The 16381-nt window shown below is 63.1% G+C and overlaps 3 protein-coding genes across 10 annotated transcripts in view; all 3 read left to right on the top strand.

Moving 5' to 3' along the window:
- ARHGAP39 (Rho GTPase activating protein 39) overlaps positions 1 to 9453 on the top strand; it is a 157356-nt gene extending 147903 nt beyond the window's left edge. For 3 of the 5 annotated variants that reach the window (XM_054499347.2, XM_054499340.2, XM_063669244.1), the window contains 6 exons: positions 1707 to 1799; positions 5328 to 5401; positions 6199 to 6398; positions 7128 to 7219; positions 7775 to 7944; positions 8030 to 9453. In XM_054499347.2, the coding sequence (XP_054355322.1) occupies positions 1707 to 1799; positions 5328 to 5401; positions 6199 to 6398; positions 7128 to 7219; positions 7775 to 7944; positions 8030 to 8224 (824 nt within the window). In that variant the 3' untranslated portion in view covers positions 8225 to 9453. Of the gene's footprint in view, positions 1 to 1706; positions 1800 to 5327; positions 5402 to 6198; positions 6399 to 7127; positions 7220 to 7774; positions 7945 to 8029 lie in introns of those variants that run through there. The other 2 variants (XR_008504250.2, XM_054499344.2) reach the window with 2 other exon arrangements.
- A 263-nt stretch (positions 9454 to 9716) lies between these two features.
- On the top strand, positions 9717 to 12335 carry C7H8orf82 (chromosome 7 C8orf82 homolog). Of its 2 annotated transcripts, XR_010127315.1 has the most exons (4): positions 9717 to 9872; positions 10482 to 10530; positions 10766 to 11595; positions 11912 to 12335. XR_010127315.1 is itself a non-coding variant. In XM_054499372.2 (3 exons), the coding sequence occupies exons 1-3, from the start codon at positions 9717 to 9719 to the stop codon at positions 11209 to 11211; spliced, it is 651 nt and encodes a 216-aa protein (XP_054355347.1). In that variant the 3' UTR covers positions 11212 to 12335. The 2 variants fall into 2 exon arrangements, 1 of the variants encoding a protein (XP_054355347.1); XM_054499372.2 differs by having other exon boundaries at positions 10766 to 12335.
- LRRC24 (leucine rich repeat containing 24) lies at positions 11517 to 16179 on the top strand. Of its 3 annotated transcripts, XM_063669247.1 has the most exons (5): positions 11517 to 11595; positions 13521 to 13747; positions 13844 to 14122; positions 14285 to 14453; positions 15161 to 16179. In XM_063669247.1, the coding sequence occupies exons 2-5, from the start codon at positions 13580 to 13582 to the stop codon at positions 16093 to 16095; spliced, it is 1551 nt and encodes a 516-aa protein (XP_063525317.1). In that variant the 5' UTR covers positions 11517 to 11595; positions 13521 to 13579; the 3' UTR covers positions 16096 to 16179. The 3 variants fall into 3 exon arrangements, with proteins under 3 accessions (XP_063525317.1, XP_054355329.2, XP_054355330.2); XM_054499354.2 differs by having other exon boundaries at positions 11524 to 11595; positions 13521 to 14122; XM_054499355.2 differs by lacking the exon at positions 11517 to 11595 and having other exon boundaries at positions 12918 to 13747.
- Positions 16180 to 16381: the final 202 nt, after the last annotated feature.

Raw genomic sequence — 16381 nt, 5'->3', positions numbered from 1 at the left:
ACTTCTGGAACAAAACAGGAGAAAATGCTTGCTTTCCTGAGGAAGGCAAAGATTTTTATATATAATTCCAAAAGTACTATCTATAAAAGAAAAACATGGATAAATTAGACTTCATCAAAATTAAGTCTCCTACAAAAGACTGTTAAAAAAATGAGAAGATACACCAGTCACAGACACGCAAAGGGAGGAAGCCAGGGCTACTAACGGCGGTAGTGGAATCAAGTTAGAGGCCATGTTTAGCTGATACGGAGACAGATGGCCACATACAGAAATATGTACAGATGTGCATGTGAACAGGAGTTAGCGTGCACACAGGTGCCTCCTCATTCTGTCAGCTGAGAGGACCTGCAAGCAGTGATTTCCTGGCAGCAGTAAGCACATCACACATCCAGATCTTGGTTTCTAAATACCATTTTCCATTAAAAGGATCCAGAGTTCCTTGGAGAAATGGGTGATTCCAGGGCTGGTGCGGGGAATATACGAGATGTAGTCAAAAGTGAGCAAGTGCCAGAGGTGGGGGTGATGCCTGTACTGGAGGTGGGGGTGATGCCTGTGCCAGAGGTGGGGGTGACACCTGCCACAGGGACACAGGGGCCAGCGGAAGGAGTTCCCAGTGGCCCAGGCTGGAGCAAGTTGAGCAACAAGATAAAGACCCATTGGATTATAACCCAGTATAAAATAAAATCCATAAATAGGCCGGGTGTGGTGGCTCACACCTGTAATCCCAGCACTTTGGGAGGCCGAGGCAGGTGGATCATTTGAGGTCAAGAGTTCAAGACCACCTGGGCAACATGGTGAAACCCCATCTCTACCAAAAATACAAAAATTAGTCAGATGTGGTGGTGCATGCCTGTAATTCCAACTACTCAGGAAGCTGAGGTGGGAGTCTCTTGAACCCGGGAGGTGGAGGCTGCAGTGGGTGGAGGTTGCAGTGAGCCGAGACTGCACCACTCACTCCAGCCTGGGTGACACAGTGAGACCCTATCTCAAAAAGAAGAAAAAACTAAGTCCATACTGATATAAATGAGTAATTCAATAGGTAGGAATAGACAAATCTGTGCAGAATAATGACAAATAATTTACGTACATATCCACCCTCCAGGAGCTGGAGCCTAACTCCACCCCTCAGGTGTGGGCCGGGCACAGTGACTTCTCCTACAGAGTGTGGCACGGAGCAGGAGGAGGAGACACAGGAGCCTGCCAGCCGTGACCTCAGCTAGGTCATCGAGGCCAGTGGCAACAGTGCGGAGTTACGCTGTGCAGAGCGGGAGGCAGACCCAGATCAGCCTGAGGGGAGCCCCCTCCTCTCTGACTGCAGTGCCTGGCTTGGGGCCAGCTGCCTTCGCCCACTTGTTTCTGTTGGTTTTCTGACCGGCAGGCAGGGGGCCCAGGCCATGGCCGCCCTAGCCTTGCTGCCAGCCAGAAGCTGCCTGCTCTCCTCCTGCTCCCCGGGCGCCTTGCCTGTGCTTCCACTCACGCCAGCACAGGCACGGCAGCTTCCCAGCCCACACAGTGCTCAGAAGGGCCCCTGGCACCTCTCTGTCACTCACACAGCCACGTCCCCCCAGACACGCTCAGCCCCTAGCTGCACAGGGTGAGCCCCCAACAGGCCCAGGGGCCTGCTCACCAGCCAAGTGCGGGAGCTGAGTGGGCGCTGGCTCCTGGCGTTGTGTTCTGTCGTCCTCATGGTTGTCTTTGCTCCCCAGTGACACAGCACATAAAAGAGCTCCTGGAAAGAAACACTAAGAAGAAGTCCAAATTGAGAAAGAAACCCAAGCCTTATGTTGAAGAGCCGGATGGTAGGGCCTCTCCCCGCAGCCCCTGGGCGCGGCGTCTGCACAGCTCTGCTCTCCAGCCTCGGCCGCCTGGCCTTCTCTTCTCTAACCGCTTCTGGGTGGGGGGGATGGGGCCACTAACCTCAGGCCTGTGGCCTCCTGAGCGAGCTGGAGGGCCCAGGTGACTGACTGGACCCCTGGAGCGGTCAAGCCTGTCCACACCTGTCTTGGTGGTGCGCAGAGCCATTTCCAACTTGCTTGCTGGGTTCTTAATGGGGTGGGGGCATGAGGACTTGCCGGCTGACGGCTCCTGGAGGCGCCCCCAGGTGAGTGTTTGGGCCTGACCCCCACAGGGAAGTTTGCAGGTGGAGGGGTGTGTGGTGCCCTGCAGACAAGCACCCCTCAGCCCTGTCTTCCCACCCAGGGCTGCCCTTAGGCCACAAGAGCCAAGCCTGCCATTCAGAATCAGCAAGGAGTCGTCCCCTGCTTTGATGGTGGGCCCCCAGCACAGCCCCAGAAGCCGGGGGAGGGCTTCCCCACCCTCCGCACCAGCCCCTTTCCCACCCACACTCTCACATAGCTTCCACCTCTCCACCTTCCCCCAGGCCCTGGCTCAGGAAAACCCTGTGAACCCAGGGCTGTGCCCTCCCTTTTGAGAGCTACGCCGTCAGACCAAGTCAGCTCCGTGCTCACGCCCACGTACACATAGGCTTCCAGGGCCGTCCTCCCCACTCCTGCAGTGTGGTCCTGCCACACTTAGTGCCTCACGCCCACTCATCTGTCTAGAGCTCCGCCACCACCTCTCTGCTCCACTTCACTTCCTTTGAGACCACTTGGCTTAGGCACCTCTTCCTCCAGGAAGCCATCCCTGACTGCATGCTGCCCATGCAGGCCCACAACAGTGCCAGCGAGCTTTCTGTGGATGAGGTTTGCTTAGGGCCAACTCTGGGACCAGCAGGAGGCTACAGGGGCACGAAGGGCCCTCGTGGGGAATGCCAGGATGGCATCTTCTGGGCTATGGACTTGTCCTCACCCTGGCACCTCCGAGGCTGCCACCAGCAGGTCTGTGCCAGGGGCCCCTGGCCCAGTCCCGAGTCACCCAGCCTGGCCTCACCCAGGACCCTGGGAGAAGAGGGCTAGCTGCAATGCAGGGGTGAGATTCCCGGCCACAGACGTCCTCAGACCACTCCATCTGGGGCAGCATAGAAGGAGCTCTGCACTCCTGCCTGAGCTGGCGTCCACTGACACCACTGGCCGTAAAAGCCTCCTGGCTGCAGCCAGGCGGAGCAGGGAGCAGACTCCCCTGTGCCTGGAGTGGAGCCCAGCGGGACATTGCGGCCCAGGGTGTGTCAGGTGGGGAGCAGGGTCAACACCAGGAGGCCCTGGCCACACCTGGTGTCCTGGGAGACCTGCGACCTGGTCCTGTAGCTCTAAGGTCCCCGGGGCAGACCTGGCCCCCGAGCAGAGTAGCACAGGCCTTAGGAGAGCTGCTGCTGTTGGTGCCTCTGTGGGCAGCCGTCCCACCTGGGCTCGCCTACAGCCGGAGGGGGATGGAGATGAGGGCTGAGGTCCAGGCAAGGCCGGATCAGGGCAGTGGTCTCAGAGCAGAGCACCCCACACAGGTGAGGGTCTCCCTGGGCTAGCGATGGGCACTGCCCACTCTCCCACTGCAGGTCAGCAGACACCTTGGTGCCTGGCCCTGTGCCTGATGCAGCGTGAGTGCAGTCATCCCCAGCTTCCTAGACCTTAGGGCACAGGCAGCCTGACCCCCAGAGTGAAGTTGCAGATGGAGTAGTGTGGCCTCAGTCCCTGGCCTACCCACTACAGTTGTGACACCAGCAGCTGCCTGCTGAGCACTGCATGAGACAGGCGTTGTCACAGTCCCCATCCTACAGAGGAGTAAACTGAGGCACAGAGAGACTGCATTATGCTCACCTTCACCAGCTGAGAGGCAGTGGCCCCAATGCATCCCAGTCATAGAGTGTTGGAGGGTGTCCTGGTCCCAAGCAGGCTCAGGCTGGGGTGTTTGTCCCATCAGGAGCCTGGGGACAGGAGATCAGGGCCTGTCTTCCCACAGGGACAGCAAGCAGGAGGCCCAGCCCTGCCGTCTGCCCCAGGCCCCCCAGCCTAGTGACTACATGTCCCAGCTGCTGAGCCGAGGCCCTGGGTTTCTGCCGCCTTCCTGCAAAGCTCATTCCCTCCTTGCCTTCTTGAGGCTCTGGAGCCTGGATCCAGTGTGTGTGGGCACCATCCATTCTAGAAAAACAAGGGTACCTCATAGCCTGCCCAGAAGGCCCAGAGGGGCCCTTGGTTCCACATGGTCCCACGCTGGAGGCTGGGGCCAGATCCCCTGCCAAGACCTGTGGTCCCAAGGACCATGACAGATTTTCTAGGACCTAAACATCTATTTAAAAAAAAAAAAAGTTTCATTTTGGTTATTCTAAAAAAGAGTCTCCTTAGCAGTCACATGTCAACTATTCTGTGATAATTAGAGATGGACTCAAGACACGTGTGTACTTTTTTTAACCTGGTCCAAGGACCCCGTCCCCTCAGCTGTCCACCAGAAACTGCTCCTTCAAAGAAGACAAAGGCGTTCCAATTGGGGGTCAGGATCCAGAGGCCCCCTCACCCTGGCAGGCGGTAGGCGCTGGGCACTGGGGCAGGTCTCATGTCCAGAAGCACAGGGTCCTGTCCATCTGTCCGAGGTCCATGGCTCCCCTGGCCCCAGACAGCTTCTCTTGGCGTGTTCTCTCATTTGCTTCTTCCCGACCTGGAGCAGGAAGGTGCCGCGCCTTCCAGACCCAGCCTGGGAATCCTCTCCCCTCTAGCACCTTTCCCTGGGCCCTGTGTCTGGAGACTCCCCAGGCTGAGGTCCCTGAGTCCCTCCCTAGGTGCTGACTCAGGCACACTGCCCCTCCCCTCAGGGACCCTGCTGTCAGGGGCTGAGTTGTAGAAAGCCCCTCCCTTGAGAAAGGAGACTGGGCCCTCTCATTGCCGCCTCACCCCTTCAGAAGAGCCCAAAGCTGGTACTTCAGGCCCAGGGCTGCAGCAGAGCTGGGCTTGCTGTGCAGATAGCTCAGTGCCTGCCTCCCCCAGCACTGGCTGCGGGTGCTGGGTAGGTGGAAATGACTCCTCCCGGGGCTCCTGCCCACAGCCCAAAAGCCAGGGAGGGGCCTGAAGCAGAGAAGAGTCAAATACCTGGACAGCTCACTGGGTCAGGCCCCAGGGAGGGAGCAGTGGGGTCTAGAGGCCCTCAGACCCAGGTCCTACACTTCCTGTTCCTGCGAGGCCGTAGGAGGGCAGGTGGAGCTGCCAGGGGGTTCCTCCCCAGCCTGTCCCTCTGCAGGTGGGGAAGTGCTCCTTGGGTCTCTGCTCTAAAGGACACTGCCTGGGAGAGTGTGAGGACCTGCTGTGCTGGGCAGGGGGTGGCCGGGGCCAGGCCAGCCCAGCCCAGCCCCTCAGGGCCCTCGAAGGAGCTGTGTCTGCTCACCCCTCTCCTGGCCCCACACCCACACACCCACACCAGTATGATCCGGCCCCATTCCTTTCCAGGGGTGGCGATAAGCACGTATGCCAAGTACTGTTACCACAAGCTACAGAAGGCAGCCCTGACCGGGGCCAAGAAGGTACGGGTGCACCTGGGGGGCCGGGGAGGGCAGGCGGGGACACAGAGACCCTTGGTGGACAGCCCCAGGAGCCCCGCCTGCAGTTTGGTATGGGGCAGCCGTGCAGAGAGTGCCACAAGGAGCCCGCCTAGGCGGGTGGTGGGGTGTGCCAGGCCGACCCCGTGTTCTCCTGGGCTGCACCCTCCCCCGGGGGCTCTTCCCGGGCCCGGACCCCCAGCTCAGGAGCAAGGCAGGCAACAGGCTCAGTCACACCTCACCACAGGACCCTGTTCCCTGGACCTGTCCCAAGAGCCTGGCCCCTTCCCCACGTCCTCGTCTCTCTGATGCGCTGCTTCCATCACACCCCTCCCCAGGGCTCTCAGCACTGCCATAGACTTCTGGAAGTTTCACCCCAGCTCAGCCAGCTTGGCCTCTGCTGTGCTTCCCAACAGCCCTGGCCGGCCCAGGACTCACTCCCACCTTGCCAAGGGCCCCTGCGAGCTGGTGCTGTAGACAGTGACTCCGGCCAAGGAGCTGGGCTTGTCTGTAGCTCTAGTTGGAGCCAGGAGTTCACAGGGATGAGAGGTGGGGGAGGCAGAGCCAGGGGCAGCCCAGGAGGAGTTAGGGTTTGGGGGTGAGGAGGGCTAGTCCAGGGAGGGACGGTGGCCTGGGGAAGCACCACACTCGGACCCAGGTGTGTGGGGCAGGAACTCTGAAGAGCGCCACCCACCCATGTTCATGGGAAAGAGGCCAACCGGGGTGGCGGGGGGTCCTGAGGAGGGCCAGGCCAGACCAGGACGGAGCCTCTGTCTTCACAGGGGCTGAAGAAGCCCAACGTGGAGGAGATCCGGCACGCCAAGAACGCCGTGTTCAGCCCGTCCATGTTCGGCAGCGCACTGCAGGAGGTCATGGGCATGCAGAGGGAGCGCTACCCCGAGCGCCAGCTGCCCTGGGTGCAGACGCGGCTCTCTGAGGAGGTGCTGGCGCTCAACGGTGACCAGACAGAGGGCATCTTCAGGTGCCACGGCAACCCCAGGCGCCGGGTGTGGGGGCCACAGCCATGTGTCCGCCATGCATCTCTGGCATGCAGGGGCCATTAAGCCTCAGGCCCACTAGGCTGCTTCCGCACCCCTACCTGAGAGCAGATGGAAGGGTGGGGCCACAGTGTGGAAGCTGACCCTGAGGATGTGAGGGCCAGGAGAGGGGGCAGGACCCATTCCAAAGAGGCGGCACAGCCAGCCAGGGAGGGCGCCCCTGCAGAGATGGCCACCAGGGGTCCGGAGCGTGCTTGGACACCAGCCATGGACAGCCTGGGGTGTGAGCCTCAGATGACAGGCAGCCCTTGTCTGTGAACAGGGATGGCACAGGGTGCCACCCACTCCCGTGACTCACCTGTCAGGGCAAGGGGCACCCAGGCCCCAGGAGGGCAGCTCAGGAAACTTGAGGCTTGCAGGTTGAGCCCCAGTGGCCCTTTGGTGAGGGCATCCACATAAGGAGCCAGCAGGGATCCAGGGAGGGACGGTGGTCTGGGGAAGCACCACACTCGGACCCAGGTGTGTGGGGCAGGAATCCTGAAGAGCGCCACCCACCCATGTTCGTGGGAAAGAGGCCAGCCGGGGTGGGGGCGGTCCTGAGGTTTTGCTCCCCTCCCCGGGTCAGCAGCAGCCTACCGGAGGGAGTGTCCAGGTGGAATCACGAAGCCGCAGCGCAGGCTCCTGTTGCCTGAGACCTGCCCTGTGCCCTGCAGGGTCCCTGGGGACATTGACGAGGTGAATGCCCTGAAGCTGCAGGTGGACCAGTGGAAGGTGCCCACAGGCCTGGAAGACCCCCACGTCCCTGGTGAGTCCCCCACACACGCTGCAGCACAGCAGGCCTGGCTCAGGCAATGGTTCTCAAGGGGCCCCTGTCTCCGCCTCTCGGGTCCACCCTGATCCTGCCTCCTGCCCAGTGATATGATGGCTTCCCAGTCACTTCCAGCACATCCTCCCTCCCGCTCATTGGACAGTCTCCCCAGTTGTCTGCGGGGCACCCCGAGGCCTACCTGTGCAATGCAGCCCACTCCCCACCTGCTGCTCTCTGCCCTGTGTCCTTCAGCTGTGCCTGCTATGCAGACACCCCCTCACGGTGGCTACACAGGCTCCTCCTGAGAAAAATCCTGTTTTGCACGTCTCTGCTGGCGTGACCCCCATGCCTCCAGGATCAAGTTCAGGTCCCAGGAGCTGAAAGGCCCTCTGGGGTCAGGGCCCAGCCCGGCCAGATGGGCCCTGTCCAGAATGGGCCGGCCATCCCAGCCTGTCCCCCACAGCACCCCTCCATGCGTGTCCACCACGGGACCCCAGTTGGCCCAGGGATGCCCGCCGAGCAGGCCCACTGAGCCCCGTGCTGTGTCCCCAGCGTCCCTGCTGAAGCTGTGGTACCGGGAGCTGGAGGAGCCCCTGATCCCGCACGAGTTCTACGAGCAGTGCATCGCGCACTACGACAGCCCCGAGGCGGCGGTGGCCGTGGTGCACGCGCTGCCCCGCATCAACCGCATGGTGCTGTGCTACCTCATCCGCTTCCTGCAGGTACTTCCCTCCCCGGGGGTCCCCGCTGCTTCCCCCTCCCCGCCCCGCCCCTGCCCCTCCGCGCCCACCCTCGCTTCTCCACCAGGTCTTCGTGCAGCCGGCCAACGTCGCAGTCACCAAGATGGATGTGAGCAACCTGGCCATGGTGATGGCGCCCAACTGCCTGCGCTGCCAGTCCGACGACCCGCGCGTCATCTTCGAGAACACCCGCAAGGAGATGTCCTTCCTGCGCGTGCTCATCCAGCACCTGGACACCAGCTTCATGGAGGGCGTGCTGTAGCGGGGGCGCCCGGGGACAGGAGGGATGTCCTGCCGCCCCCAGCCAGGCCGAACCCCGCACTCGCTCTCCCGGCAGAGGGGCCAGAATCGCCCGGCCCAGCCCTGGAGCCCCCTCCACTCCCCCAGGCCCCGGCGCTCCCCACGTTTTCTGCCCGGTCTGAGGGTGCAGCCAGGGCACAGCAGCGGCGGGGAGGGCGCTTCTGGCCCCCCACCTCACGGCCAGTTCCCGCGGGCACCGCCTCGCCCTCCGCTGGCCGCGGGTCAGCTCCGAGAAAGTGCCTTCTGTGTCCTGGAGCCGAGCGACACTGCCTCCTTGGGGCCGGGCTGCCTCCCTGTGGCTCCTGCGCGCCCTGGCCTGGGCCTTGCCCAGCCGCCCCCGTCTCTCCTTCCCTTCCTTCTGTCCTCGTCCTGGCCTGCAGCTCTTCCCAGCCCCGAGGGAGCTTCCCGACCTGTCCCCGCCCCTTCTCCCTCCCTCGGCCCGTGGTCCCCAGCTGGTGACTGCTCAGGAGTTTGGGGGCTCCAGGACAGTGGGCCCGGGGCCTGGCAGGCTGTCGGTGGGTGGGGTGGGGGCCCCCAAACCAAAGTCCTCTGGGGTAGGGAGCAGGGCTGGGCAGGCATTCTGGGGGCAGGGTGGGGGAGGGGCGAGAGTATTTTTTTCTTCCTGTAAACTATAAATCCAGAATCTATCCTGCATCGTAGCCCACCGTGTATAAAGATATAAATAGAGGGAAAGATATAAGAACTAAATTTGCTAATGACATAGTTTTAACCTAAATGCTATTTATCTCTGAGCCGTCCCCGTTCTCCGTGCAGAGCAAGTTGAGGTCATTCCTTCCTTTCTTCTCCGATCTTTTTTCTTGGCTTCTGACCAAAAACCAAGCTCTACCCCATCCCCATCCCAGACCTGCAGGAGACGAGCGGGAAGGCGCCGGGCCCGGGACTGCCTGTTCTCGGGGCCAGAGCTACTGGGGGACCGAGTTTGTACATTTTCCATTTTGGAATTTTGAGTTCCAATTGTTGTAAAACTTAATTTCTCCCCAGTTTTTATATATATATTTTTTAGAGTTCGGTTTTTATTTATTAAAAACAAAAGCCCCAGCCCTGCCGAGGCCTGGGCGGCGTCCTCAGTCGGGTGGTCCCGGGGCCTTTGCGGTCCCGCCCGGCTGAGACGCTCGCCCCGACGCATGGACCCGAGAGGCGACGACACGAGTGAATAAAGTGCACATGGACCCTGCGCCTCCTGTTCCTTGTGGGCGCGGCCGGGGGCGGGAAGAGAAGCGGGGCGGACCGGAAGGGGCGTCGCGGGCACACGCCTCTCGGAAGGCGAGGGTGGGCGAGTCCCGGAGTCCCCAGGGAGAGGGAAGAGCGCCGGGCCCGGGTCGCGGAGGCGGGCGCCGCCGGAACGCGAAGCGCGGGGCTGCTGCGGGCGGGCGCGAGTTCGCGCAGCACCGCCTCCGGCGTGACCTGCTGGTCGCTTCCGGCGCGGGAGGAGAATGTGGCCGCCGTGCGGGACTCTGCGGACCCTGGTCTTGGCGCGGTCGCGGGGAGCCCGGGCCTGCAGCGGGGTTGGGAGCGTTTCCTACACGCAGGGCCAGAGTCCCGAGCCCCGGACCCGCGAGTATTTCTACTACGTGGACCACCAGGGCCAGGTGGGCGGGGGCAGGGCCGTTGCTTGAGGGGCGGGGCCGGAGGGACGTCCCGGGGGGTCGGTGGGCGGGGCCTGCGCGGTGGGCAACCTCGACTCCGCAGGGCTGGAGGAGAGGGCGCTGGAAAGACGGGGAGTTGGGTCGGTCCGGGCCGAGGCTCCTACATGGGCCGCGTCCCTGCTGCGTTGTGCAGCTCCGGACTCTGTCCTACAAGTCCCCAGCCCCGGCGCTGACTTCTCGCCGCTGCCAGGGAGACACCCGGGCCGCCCCGCCTTTTTTTGGAAGCCCTGTCAAAGGCAGCTGCATGTCCGGGAGGCAGCAGGCCAGGTAGTCTCCGCGGAGGAGGTGGCACAACTGATTACAAACTTGAAAAGAGGGAAAAGGTGTGGGAAAGACTTGGCTGACCAGGGAGCAGAGGTGCGCATAGATGCGGATAAGTCGGCAGGGCCACCAGGTTTACCTTCCACGCGCCTCCCTGCATGCGGCGTGCACAGACAAGCAGGAAAAGTGGGCTCAGGCCGGTTCAGGACCTCCCGAGCTTCAGGACCTCCTGAGCTTCCTCGCCCCCACTTGCACGCTGGAACTTATCACGGCCTGGCCCTCTATCTGCAGCTTTTCCTGGATGATTCCAAAATGAAAAATTTCATCACCTGCTTCAAAGGTAATGCTGTGCCTCCCTCCCCAGCCCCTTCTTTCTCCCTTCCGGGCAGCCCCGGATGGGCTCCCCGACACTGCCGACGGGCCCAGCGCACCAAGGAGTGGGCGTCCTGCGCTCAGGAACCCCGCTGAGTGAGGCCAGGCGAACCTCTTACCGTCGGCGCCTGCCCTCGGTATGGTCCTGGGCCCGAGGCCTTGGGAGCCCAGCGCGCTGAGCACCCGCGCCCTTCATCCCCCAGACCCGCAGTTCCTGGTCACCTTCTTCTCCCGCCTGAGACCCAACCGCAGCGGGCGCTACGAGGCCGCTTTCCCCTTCCTCTCGCCCTGCGGCAGAGAGCGCAACTTCCTGCGCTGCGAGGACCGGCCGGTGGTCTTCACGCACCTGCTGACCGCGGACCACGGGCCTCCGCGCCTCTCCTACTGCGGCGGTGGCGAGGCCCTGGCCGTTCCCTTCGAGCCGGCGCGCCTGCTGCCCCTGGCCGCCAACGGGCGCCTGTACCACCCGGCGCCGGAGCGTGCGGGCGGCGTGGGCCTGGTGCGCTCCGCTCTGGCCTTCGAGCTCAGCGCCTGCTTCGAGTACGGGCCCGGCGCGCCTGCGCTGCCCTCGCACGTGCGCTGGCAGGGCCGCCGCCTCACTCTCACCATGGACCTGGCCCCGCTGCTGCTCGCGGCTCGGCCGCCCTGAGCGGGGCCAAGGGAAAGGCGAGAGGCCGCGGGCGCCTCTCACCCCGCTACCCCGGGACCCCACGCCCCGGAAAGCCCGCGCCACCCGCTCTCGCGGCAGTCTAGTGCGCCTGCGCGCCCTGGGCCCCGCCCCTATCCTGCGCTGTCCTTGGTGCTGCCGCGGCCTGGCCCTCCCGGACCCTCCGCTCCCCACGGCGCGCGCCCCCCGCGCACCCGACTCCGGCGCCCTCCGGATTGGCCCGCGCTCGAGACGTCAGGCCCTGGCGGCGGGCGCGGGGCTCTGGTGCGCGTGCGCGAGCGTCCCCCGCCCACTCCCAGCCCGGCCGCGGCTCGGGCCGGGCCGCCACCTGCACGGCGGGGGAGCTGCTCGCCGCGGGAGCGTCAGGTGAGGGGACGCCCGACCCAAGGTCACCAGGCCTGGGGGTGCTGGGGGATCGGGGACCATCCCGGTTCTGACCCTGGTGCGCTCCGAGAAGGGCGTGGGTCCTGGAGGGGGATGGGGAACGAGGCCACGCCCTCCCTGGGCCCGGCCGAAAATCGACCGGCGCTCGTGGGTAGCAGAGGCGGCCGTGGGGTATACAGGCACCGGGTCGCAGCACTGCAGAGGTGCGCACGGGCCGCCCAGAGACCAGCTTGGGCTTCGCACTGCGCCCGAGGCAGGCACAGGGCGTTCCATCCTCTTCCCTCCCCCTCCCGCACAGAGGGGCGCCCAGGAGGCAGTGACAGTCGTCGCGGAATCCTGCGTGTGACACCCCGCCCCTGCCCAGCGGATTAGGGGGTTGTCCTCTGGTAAAAGGATTTCTGGGCTTCTTCCAGCCTGGGGCCCTCATCCCTGCCCTGGCAGGCCCTTCTACACCGATCTGCATCTGGGGGGGGGGGGTCAGCGTGAGCAGCAGCGCCGTGAGTTCTGAGGCCAAGAAGCTTCTCCACTTGAGAAGCCTTCCTGGGGGAGGGTGACTGGGCCAGGCCTGGAGCCACGTACCAACCCTTTATACCCAGGGGAATGGATCCCAAGGGCCCAGATAACGCCCCCAACTTCTTGGGGTTCACACGCATCCTGAGACATCTGGGAACTGCCTCTGCCTGGGCCGAAGCTATTCCATTAAAACTTTATTGCTGTGCTTACTTATTTCTAGTGACTTTAAATAATCACGTGAGTTACAATTTAGGGCAAGATTTAAACAAACACCAAGGCCACTTGGTCCTGTCCCTTTCCACATGACTTGCAAGGAGGAAGAGCTGATGGACAGGCAAATGTTTGGGGAGGCCGGCCAGATGAGGCTGGGAAACAGGACACCCGCAGCCCTGTTTTCCCTGGCTTCGGGTGGGCTGGCTGGCTTAGCCCAGATCTCTACTTTTAAAACTGGACTCTGTTCCTGAAACCAGACCCCAGCCTTCCCATTTCTTTAGGACAAGTACATGCATATGATCCCCCAGCAAACTCCCTGCTCCTTGCTGATCTCAGAGGTCACACTGCTCCCAGAGCACACTTGGGAAGCCACACCAGAAACCCAGTTGGTGGCCCAAGGCCTCCCCTGTCACACCTCAGCTTTCCCAGGGCCCCAGCTATCCCCAAAGACAGGACACCTTTCTGGGGACCAGCATGGGAAGCACAGACCCACAGCTCCTGAGCCGACTTTCCTATTATTTTTCTCATCCCCCAATTCTCTGACAGGCTACCTGAGAAAAAGGCCCAATTCTAGTTAAGCTGGTCCCACCCCTAGACCAGCAGGAGCAGGTGCTGGACAAAGCTGTGCCTTGACTTCCCTGGGGCTCGTAGCTCCTCTGAGGCCAGCTCTGCCCAGGCCCCCACAGGATAACAAGGAGGCGTGTCTGCCCAGGGCCTGCTCTCCCACTCCTAGCCATGCTTGGGTAATGGGACCCCGGGCTTTGTCACCTAAGCAAAGTTCCCAAGCCCATACCCTGTACTTCCAGCTTCTTGCCCCCTAGAACCAAGTAGCAGCCACTTGCCTGGGGGTAGAGTCGGGGGCAGCAGGCGATACACATCCACGTCCTGACCAGGAAGCTCCTGACCTGCTGGGTATGGGTGGAGAAAGAGGTGACAGGGTTGGGTGGCTCTCCCTGCATGGTCACATCCTGTGAAGAGACTGAGAACACCAGGAATTCTAAATTTGAACCTGATGCCCCAGAGCTTTAAGAAAATGTTTTTGTCAAAGGAGAAAACCAGAACGTTTTATTAGTTTCTTGAACCGATTTATAGCGTCAAAAGTTAGACGCAGGTGCAGGCCTCCATTCCATCTATTGGCTGGCTCTCGACTGCCGAGACTGGCCTGCCAACCTGTGTTTCAGGAGGGCACGCGTCCGCGGCTGAACCGCGGAAGGGCCGGTGAGGAGCCGGGCCTCGGGAGATGGCCCTGAGGGCCCCCGCACTGCCACTGCCGCTGCTGCTGCTGCTGCTACTACTGCCGCTCCGCGCCACCGGCTGCCCAGCAGCCTGCCGCTGCTACAGCGCCACGGTGGAGTGTGGCGCCCTGCGGTTGCGCGTCGTCCCGCTGGGAATCCCGCCAGGGACGCAGGTGGGCACCGTGTGGAGCTGCGGGAGGACGGGGTGCCCCCAGGGAGAGGAAGACCCCCGCAGCGGGATAAGCGCCTCCTCTTTCCCGGGCCTGCAGACACTGTTCCTGCAGGACAACAACATCGCGCGCCTAGAGCCGGGAGCCCTGGCGCCACTCGCCGCTCTGCGCCGGCTCTACCTGCATAACAACAGCCTGCGCGCCCTGGAGGCCGGCGCCTTCCGCGCGCAGCCGCGCCTGCTGGAGCTGGCGCTCACCAGCAACCGGCTGCGCAGCTTGCGCAGCGGCGCCTTCGCAGGCCTGGCCCAGCTGCGCGTGCTCTACCTGGCGGGCAACCAGCTGGTGCGGCTGCTGGATTTCACCTTCTTGCACCTGCCGGTGAGCGCCTGGGGTCTAAAGGGGCGGGATACTCCATTATGGCCCCTCGCCCTGTAGGTCTGGAATAGTTAGAAAAGGCAACCCAGTCTAGCTTGGTAAGAAGAGAGACATGCCCCCAACCTCGGCGCCCTTTTTCCTCACGATCTGCTGTCCCTACTTCAGCGACTGCAGGAGCTTCACCTGCAAGAAAACAGCATTGAGCTGCTGGAGGACCAGGCTCTAGCGGGGCTGTCCTCCCTAGCACTGCTGGACCTCAGCAGGAACCAGCTGGGCACCATCAGCCGAGAGGCCCTGCAGCCCCTGGCCAGTCTGCAAGTCCTGCGCCTCACAGGTACCTCTTCCTCGGAAAGCGTCTGTCTGCGCCACGGTGGTGGCAGTAGGGAGCAGGCTCATGTGTGGAGGGGCTCTGACAGCAGGCAACTGGGCAGCAGTCTGAAGGGCTGCACCACCGCCTGCAGCCACAGTGGAAGGCTGCGGGAACGGGTGTGCTGGGGGATACAGCTCAGGCATCCTGCCGGGGGAAAACAGAAAAGACAGGAACTCCACAGGGTGACTTAACAGAGTTGAGGGTTCTACACACTTTTAGGCTCTCAGAGGGGAGGCAGACAAAATTGCAAAGGAGAGAGACAGCTGACCAGGACTGGGGACATTCCCAAGAGAGGGCATCCAAAGACAAGGCTGAGAGGACTTATGAGGTTTCAGTACTGGTGAGATGTCTATGTGGACGCCCAGATTCCTAAAAACAGTGGCACTTGTTGCAGGAAGACTTGAGGAGCAGGTGCTTTCTCAGAGACCGACGGAGAAGTGATCTATAACAGGCAGGCATTACAGAGCTAAAGGGGAGTGGGGGGCGGTGAAGGGCCTGCCGCCGCCCCAAGGAGCTTGGGATCAAGGAACGGGTGGCAGGGGCCTTGGACTCCGTGTGAAAAGGCTGTGGGAGGTGGGAAAGAGGCCTCTGCCCTGGCCTGCAAAACCCCAACTGCACAGGCTGTTTTAGCAGCACCCTCAAGACACCTGCCTAATGCTGCTCTCCCACAGAGAACCCATGGCGCTGTGACTGCGCCCTGCACTGGCTGGGTGCCTGGATCAAGGAGGGCGGCCAGCGGCTGCTCACCTCCAGGGACAGGAAGATCATGTGTGCAGAGCCCCCGCGCCTGGCGCTCCAGAGTCTCCTGGACGTATCCCACAGCAGCCTCATCTGCATTCCGCCTTCTGTCCACGTGCAGCCGCTGGAGCTCACAGCCAACCTGGGTGAGGACCTGCGGGTTGCCTGCCAAGCCTCCGGCTACCCACAGCCATTGGTGACCTGGAGAAAGGTGCCCCAGCCTCGCGAGGGCCGGCCGCGAGCCCAGGCCCAGCTAGAAGGCGGGGCCCTGGGCCTGGGCGGACACTCGGCATCCGACACGGGCAGCGGCATGCTCTTCCTCAGCAACATCACGCTAGCGCACGCCGGCAAGTACGAGTGCGAGGCCTCCAACGCCGGCGGCGCTGCCCGCGTGCCCTTCCGGCTCCTGGTCAACGTGTCCCGGCAGCAGCCGCAGCAGCCCGCGCAACCGCCACCTCCGGCCGCCCGCCCCGCCGGCCGCGAGCCCCGGCCCGAGGCGGGCAGCATGGCTTTCCGCGCCCTGGGCCTGGCCACGCAGACGGCCATTGCGGCGGCCATCGCACTGCTGGCGCTCACGGCGCTGCTTCTGGTCGCCATGATCTGTCGCCGGCGCCGCAGGCGAAAAAAGGCGCGGGGGCCGCCGGGGGAGGGCGCGCTGTTCGTCAACGACTACTCGGACGGCCCCTGTACGTTCGCACAGCTAGAGGAGCTCCGCGACGAGCGCGGCCACGAGATGTTCGTCATCAACCGCTCCAAACCGCTCTTCGCCGAGGGTCCGGCGGAGGCGCCCGCGGACTGCGGACCGGCAGAGGGGGCGGGGCCGGGGCTCCGCGTGCCCCCGCCGGTCGCCTACGAGATCCACTGCTAGGGCCGCGGGCGCGCGGATGACGTGGGCGCCGGAGATTGGCCGGTGCGGCCCCGCGCATGCTCCGTCAGTAAAGGTGGAAGCCGCGGTGTGGGCTGAGCCGTATGTGGGGCGCGGGCCGGCAGCGTTGCACTCGGGAATCCTGGGGTAGCAATAGAAGGTGCCCAGGGAGGCCCCGACACCTCCCTTGAAGCTCTTCCGAAAAGACATCACCCCAACCTCCAGCTCTGCATGGGGGGGGGTCCCTCGCTGGCCCTGGCCGGCCACAGTAGGATCTTGGGCCTCCGAA

The sequence above is a fragment of the Pongo pygmaeus genome, chromosome 7 (assembly GCF_028885625.2).
Source record: "Pongo pygmaeus isolate AG05252 chromosome 7, NHGRI_mPonPyg2-v2.0_pri, whole genome shotgun sequence".
Classification (NCBI taxonomy): Eukaryota; Metazoa; Chordata; class Mammalia; order Primates; family Hominidae; genus Pongo; species Pongo pygmaeus.
Note: the sequence above shows the minus strand (reverse complement) of the source record. Positions and strands in the feature narration are given on the sequence as shown.

Bases quoted from the DNA above. Each gene is read 5' to 3' on its own strand.
- C7H8orf82 (XM_054499372.2), top strand. From the start codon at position 9,717: ATGTGGCCGCCGTGCGGGACTCTGCGGACCCTGGTCTTGGCGCGGTCG. The intron at 9,873-10,481 runs GTGGGCGGGGGC...CTCTATCTGCAG, and splicing joins ACGTGGACCACCAGGGCCAG to CTTTTCCTGGATGATTCCAA. The intron at 10,531-10,765 runs GTAATGCTGTGC...TTCATCCCCCAG, and splicing joins TTTCATCACCTGCTTCAAAG to ACCCGCAGTTCCTGGTCACC.
- LRRC24 (XM_054499354.2), top strand. From the start codon at position 13,580: ATGGCCCTGAGGGCCCCCGCACTGCCACTGCCGCTGCTGCTGCTGCTG. The intron at 14,123-14,284 runs GTGAGCGCCTGG...TCCCTACTTCAG, and splicing joins TCACCTTCTTGCACCTGCCG to CGACTGCAGGAGCTTCACCT. The intron at 14,454-15,160 runs GTACCTCTTCCT...GCTCTCCCACAG, and splicing joins GCAAGTCCTGCGCCTCACAG to AGAACCCATGGCGCTGTGAC.